At 32.4% G+C, this 6,685-nt stretch overlaps 1 protein-coding gene across 3 annotated transcripts; it reads right to left on the reverse strand.

Annotated features, from left to right (window-relative positions):
• Positions 1–1,649: 1,649 nt before the first annotated feature.
• LOC118043799 (uncharacterized) lies at positions 1,650–6,431 on the reverse strand. Of its 3 annotated transcripts, none has more exons than XR_004686700.2 (10): positions 6,255–6,431; positions 5,254–5,457; positions 4,874–5,055; positions 4,177–4,303; positions 3,917–4,060; positions 3,642–3,839; positions 3,221–3,460; positions 2,365–3,058; positions 2,091–2,234; positions 1,650–1,917 (listed from the first exon to the last, which is right to left on the reverse strand). XR_004686700.2 is itself a non-coding variant. In XM_035051872.2 (10 exons), exons 1-10 carry the CDS (start codon positions 6,354–6,356, stop codon positions 1,789–1,791), a joined length of 2,214 nt encoding a protein of 737 aa, XP_034907763.1. In that variant the 5' UTR covers positions 6,357–6,430; the 3' UTR covers positions 1,650–1,788. The 3 variants fall into 3 exon arrangements, 2 of the variants coding, with proteins under 2 accessions (XP_034907763.1, XP_034907764.1); XM_035051872.2 differs by having other exon boundaries at positions 2,315–3,058; positions 6,255–6,430; XM_035051873.2 differs by lacking the exon at positions 5,254–5,457 and having other exon boundaries at positions 2,315–3,058; positions 6,255–6,430.
• Positions 6,432–6,685: the final 254 nt, after the last annotated feature.

A 6,685-nucleotide genomic window follows, 5' to 3' on the forward strand; every position in this document is an offset into this window, starting at 1 on the left:
TAACTAGACTGTATCGCCAACAAAAGGGAGAGAGGTTTTCCCAATTCTATCAATTGACTCGAACACTACCTCCATGCATTAACAAGAGTCATGCTGTAGTACAGTAAAACCGGTGATGCCAAAAGGAGTTGATCGTTGTTGTCAATTATGTTAATGCCCCCTCTATTCTTGTTTTATTTTTATGTTTTCTGCTACGAATCTGGGCTTCGTTGGGCTGGACTTTACGGGAAGCAATTGGTAAAATCATTTTTTACTTAATATTGGTGTAATGAAATTATATATTTGTAAGAAAAAAAATAAATCTAAAAGGAATATATATCTTTTGTTATATGAATTTTTATTTTCTTATTAATGTATTTTTTTATTTTTACATCTTTTTATGAGCATCATTTGTTTTAATTAAAAACCGAATATCATTAAAATATATAATTTGAATTAAGATGAAAAAATGTCTTTAATCAAAAACTCTTTTTCCTTGTTCATTTGTTTCTTATTGTTTTGACATAAATCATTACTTTTCAAATATAAACTTCTTTTGATTTGAAAATTATGGTTCAATAAGACAGAAAAATATCATGCCTAAAGAAAATTAACTTAAAACTATGGTAAAATTAGATGATATTTTGAATATTATTTTAATTATTTTATTCATAGTAAATTTGATTCCCAATATAAAAAAGGAAAAGAAAAAATGAATGGTAACATAAAAAAGACCATGCACTTTCTTCCTTTCTTTTTTAATGAGCGTACAATGTATCTTTCATGCAATTCTTGAAAGAAATAATAAAATAAACATTCACCTTGGTAAATAACAGTCACTAATTAAAATTTTGGCTATCATTAGGGTTTTGCCCAAAAAAATCTATTTTCAAATTGTTTTCATATAAAAGCATCTAAGACTTTTTAGAAACGCAATTTATTTTAACCTAAAACTCAACAAAATCAGACCGATTAAAGAAAAAAACTTTTCCAAGCTTGGATTTTTTTTTGGTAAGATAAAAGTTTTAAACCACTTCTATGAAATTATATTCTTTAAAATAAACTCATTGCTATTAAAATTAATTTTTTTATTATTATTAGAATGTAAATAACGAAACATTTTCGTTTTTATTTTCCTTTTTCAGTGACCTTTTATCTTATCTCTCAATATACAAGGATGAAAGCACAAATAAAATAAAATTTAGGACCTAGACAAAAAAAAAGAATAAACAATAAAGATAAAATATAAATATGTGTAATTTTAAAACATCAAAGATCAAAACTATAGTTTTACGCATCTCTTGAACAGTAAAAATAAAACATCTATTTTTAAAAAAAAATTTATCTTTGTTCTTTTAATTTTTTTCTCAGCAATAAATTAATTTTATTTTATATAAAATAGGTCTTCAAATAACTGATAGAACACTCCTAAGAACCTCGATCTTACAATAGAATGCAAATAAAAGCAGATAATAATATATAAATCGATACAAACATCAAGCAAGTGCAAGGATGAAATAGCAAAAAAAAAAATGTGATGACAAAAAAACAATGCAGTTCATAAAGTGTCATCTAGGTCTGTTTTAGGTTTTTTTTTTTTTTTTGCTAATGTTAAATGGTTTTCCAAAGAAGAAAAAAACGAATGGTAAAATGTTCGTATCTTTCTGACATAAAAAAGAAAAAAGAAATATATTAATATATGACAATAATAAACAAAAGTGAGTTTGAATAATAATGCCCATGTTATCTCTCTCTACTAACACAGTACAGTTAGACTTTCATTTTGCTGCAGATCATGAACTACAAGAGCTATATCGTAATTACCAACCCATCCTCCTTTTCATTTTGAGTTTTCTGCCTTTTTGTGCTCTTCACATCGGCTCCTCCTTGCAAGCGAGTACTGTTCTTGACACCTTCACAATCCTTGCATTTCTTGATCTATGTGTCTCAGCAAGAAACAATTAAAACTTTGATTTTCTTTACATGGTAAATTGAAAAGAGAATGCAAGACGTAACTATAGTGACATTATTTTGAGCAATTATATAAAAGAGTTGTGGTTGAAATTGAATATTATGACTAGTTTTGACAAATCATTCTGCTGCCATATTACCTCATAAGGTTGCAGCTTGGCCAACACCTTTTGGATTGCATTGAATGACCTACTATCATTCTCAGTATAATTGAGCACAGAGGGATTTAGGTTTGTTGGAGGAGCTAGGACTCGCAACTTGCTGATCCGTTCCGTTGCCAGTGTCTAAGAGAAATTCAAAAGAAACATGTGAAATCCAAAAAATAACAATTAAGCCTAACTTTTAGTCAATAATACCATTATACCTGCAACAATGGAACACATGCATTCAAGGACACGTAGAATTTGTTCTGACCTGCCAACTTGCTTGCTGCTTTTTCTAGAGATATATTTAAATAGTCATATGCAGCCCGTCCCCAAGCATATGAGCCAAAATCATGTAGATTTTCCAGGAATTTGAGCGGCCACCAATATATATATCTGGTTGCGGGTGGAAAGAAATATATATTGAACATGTATAAAATGGATAGACGAAGGAAGTCCTCAGCTTCCCCTTTTCCACCGACACTCATCAGGTTTAGTTTTTGCAGAAGCAAACTTTCAGATATCACAAAGGAGCTTTTGATTTCTCCATCATCCTTTTCGTTACTGGCATCTGTTGACTTCTCTTTGATTCTTGCATTTCCATTCACTATTTTAAAGTACTTCCATACTATTTGAGGATCAATATGCTCTCCCAAAATATTCATGTCCACCCTTTTCCCTTCAAAGCTGAGTCCAATGCATTTCTCAATTTCTTTGCCACAGAACTTGAGTGGCTGGCCTGCTACAATAAATGCATCCTTTTCAGAATCATAGCATTCAATAAGAGCTGCTACCAGATTGCGATTAATGGGGCATCTAGGAATATCAAGGAAGGCAGAGAAGATTGAATTTTCAATTATGCTTCTCTTCTTCCCCTTTAAGTTTGAAAGAAACTCATGCATTTTCCGCTGACTGCACCTAGTGTCCATGGCTTGTTTTCCCTCAAATTTAAGTGTTCGTTTACCCTGCAAAAAGAAAAGGAAAAACTTTGTTAAACAAGAATATCAGCAAAAATGAACTGCTCCAGTAAATCATGAGGCAAGAGAAATCACATTACAAAATACAATCAACCAAAAGGCGAAGAAGGTAACATCAATTGGAATACTAAGCATCTGGTCTTTTCTTACCCTTTCTCTACTTCTCACACGCTCCCTTAGGAAATGTACACCTTCCTTTTGACTTTTCTTCTCTTTGAAAACTTTCTTTTTGGCCTTCTTGCCTTCCTCACTATGGTCCTCTTGAAAACCCTGCTCTTTACAGCCTTCTTCTCTATTGATTTTCTCCTTTCTGTCTTCCTTGCTATTCTCCTCTCCAAAAGGCTGCTTTTGGCTGCCTTCTTCTCCATCATTCTTCTCCTTCACAACTGGCTGTGAAGTAAATGCATTGTAAATCCAACTGGACTGTAAAACTCAAATGCCTTGCTTCACACTTGCAAAGTAATTTAACAGAAAAATCATGCAGCTAGAAAAACTCTTCCAACTATGACAATGGTCACGTTACAAAATTTAGATTTACTAAGAAGCAAGGAAAAAATTGTGGAACGCTAACCTTCTGCTTCATTTTGACCCCTTTTCTACTTCTCTTCTGTTTCATAAACTCCCTTAGAAAAATCTCACCTTCCTCTTTAATTGTCTTCTCTTTGAAATCCTTTTCTATGATCTTTCTGCTTTCCTCTCTATTCCCCTCCTTTTCAAAAACCTGATATCCACAGCCTTCTCCTCTATCACTGTTATCCTTCACAACTAGCTGCAAGGAGAATGTATTGTGAATCCTACTGATTAAAGTGATCCTATTTTCATGTGAAATGAGATAAATACAACAACCTCAGTATGACTTCCTGAATCCTGCAGCTTGCCCCTAATATGTGTCTGGCCACAATAATTTGCCTGAGGCACGTAGGGAGCAAGCTTTGATCCACAATTTTCAAATATTCTCTCTCCAAGCTTTTGTGCAATAGGCAAAACATCCTGGTGAAAAAAGAAAAGAAAAAAAATACCTGATCATTTAATAATAAAGCATCTATACGAGTTTGACAGGAAAAAAGAACAAAAAAAAGATAAATAAAAGTTGATTATATATTCACCTGGTTTCTGTTTCTTATACAGTCCAAAAGGAGGTTGACAATCTCCAATGGGATCTCTTTAATTTCGTCCAAGATTATAATCATAATTAGCCCCATAGATGAATATACAATGTCAGGATGGTGTTCCCTAAAAAATGTGCACATTCAGTTCAACAATTGTAATCCATGCTATGAAAAAGAAATGCATTATACACTTGTGAGTTACAATCTTTTCCATGAAACACTCAGATTTATTGGCATACTATCATACTTAAATAAAATCAAGCACATGCAACTGATACATTAATTCCCATATAAGGGGGAAAAACTCATTGATACTTTTGGAAATCTGCATATCTGCCTTTTTTAGTTCAGCAAGCATAGTACAACCAAAAGACGGACCAGAAGGTTTATAATAAAGGATACAATTCTCAAGTAACAGAAGCATGAAGAGTGACAAAAAAAAAAAAAGCATTGCAATATGAATCATTGCCAACAAGCTATGCTTCATGAGTGGATTACTTCGTGTGTTCCAAAAACAGATGGAAAAAAAATAGCATTCAAGTCCTAATTATTTAAAACCAACTATATGTGGCAAAATATAAAAGATCGATGACCACCTGAACAAAAGCTGAAAAAGTAACAAAACTAATTTACTCGAGAATTAGCTGAGACAAGTTGACTGAAAAAGAAAAAATTTGCACTTGGTCAATCTCACCTTATATTTGTCAAAAAATGTTTAAACATCTCCATGATCAAGGAATAACATTGAAGATCCACCATCAAAACGCATGATCTGACATTTGCAAACTTTTCTAGAATCAAAACCCTTTTATGGTATGAAGGGCTTGAGGTGTCAGATATATTTTCAAATGAAGCTACAATCAGCTGTAAAATTTCCTGTAAAACAATCCAATGTTAGATAAAAACACATAAAAGCAAGACAAAATACACATACACAAGACTATGAAAATTGAAAACACAGTCAGTTTAAAGTATCTTGGTGTACGCACAAGACTATGCAATTACAATCATGCACCAAATAAATTCTTAGTCCCTTTGGAAATAGAAACATGAGACACATAAAGGGGTAGGTACCTTCATTTGTTCATCATCATATGAAAAAGTTAGTGCTGTTATTATTAAAATATGATTGAAGCATGATGCAACACAAACTTTCACATCCACATCCGAATGATTCAAAAGTTCTTTGGCCATAAGTGCCTTCATTGCAACCTCTACAGCCCTTTGCATTGATTTGGAAGGAGACTGATTCACTCTCTTTAAACAATCCTCAAGTTTCTAAGAAAAAGGAAAGGAAAACAAAAGGAAAATGAATGAGACAATGCATTTGCATCTGCATTTAAACAGAGAGAGACAAGAAGAATTGAGCTTAACAGATAGTAAATAGAGGGTAATAGATAAAACACTCCAACCGACATCTTCACCTCGGAGGTTGAGACATTTAACTTTTAAGTATTGTGTGACATTTCCCAGTACAAGTCGGATAATCAACAAGATCACTAGGAACCTCAGGTTGATCAAAATTATTGACAGTCAAATAACCAAAAGAAGTCCAAAACGCATTCTAGATTGCATTCAAACTGAATATTGGCATAACCACAGCAGGACAAACTTCAACCAATTCCATTTCAAGAACTTTATTTTACTTCAAGTTGGACTCAAAACCCAAAATTAAAGTGTGCATGCAAGATCAACCTCAGAACACCCTTGTAACTTTAAAAGAAATTCGAAAAGAAAATTTTACAATATCAACCAAACCAAAGCTTACAAGAAGATGCACCCGCACATTGAAGTCGAACCAAATTAATCTGATATAGTCACACCTAAGTTTCATTAAACAAACAAAAAAAAAAAACACCTCCTAAAAAAGAGCAGACTCTAGCAGATTCAAGATGGTTGTAATTTATTTCCAACCCATATAAAAAAATGTTGGCAGAAACAGAAAATTTAATTTAATAAAAAAGCTCAATTGCTTAGAAAACAGAAACCCTAAAACACACCCTTTATTATTCCAAAAATAAAAATTACAGTAGAGAAAAAGTAAAGTGGAGAGATGGTAAAAGAAAAAAAATTACCTCAAGCAAAAGAAGGAGTTGTGAAACGGAAGATGGAGATGAAAGAAGTGCATTCCCAGCCAACTTGATTTCATCTTCCAGCTCTTTTTCCTCTCTTTCCATTTCTCCTATCGCCTTTTCTGATTGCCTAGAAAAGGGTTACTCAAAGAAAACAAGAGAAAGATAAAGAAACAGTGCCTGTAATATTAAAGCTTCTTTATAGTTTAAAAAGGCACTGTACGGTGGCTTGTTAAGCGGATTATTTAAAAGAAAAAAAAAAAAAAAAATTGTTAGCGAAGAAGCACGTTGTGTTGTTGGAAAATCCAAATCCCTCAACTCAATAACCCCGTGCCCAATTTCATAATCTCTAGTAATCCTAAATTTTAAAACCCTAAATTTTTACATTCAAGCTTTAATTTCATAAAGTCTAAAATTAAATTCATGAGTGTAAT

The sequence above is a fragment of the Populus alba genome, chromosome 6 (genome assembly GCF_005239225.2).
Source record: "Populus alba chromosome 6, ASM523922v2, whole genome shotgun sequence".
NCBI classification, from domain to species: domain Eukaryota; kingdom Viridiplantae; phylum Streptophyta; class Magnoliopsida; order Malpighiales; family Salicaceae; genus Populus; species Populus alba.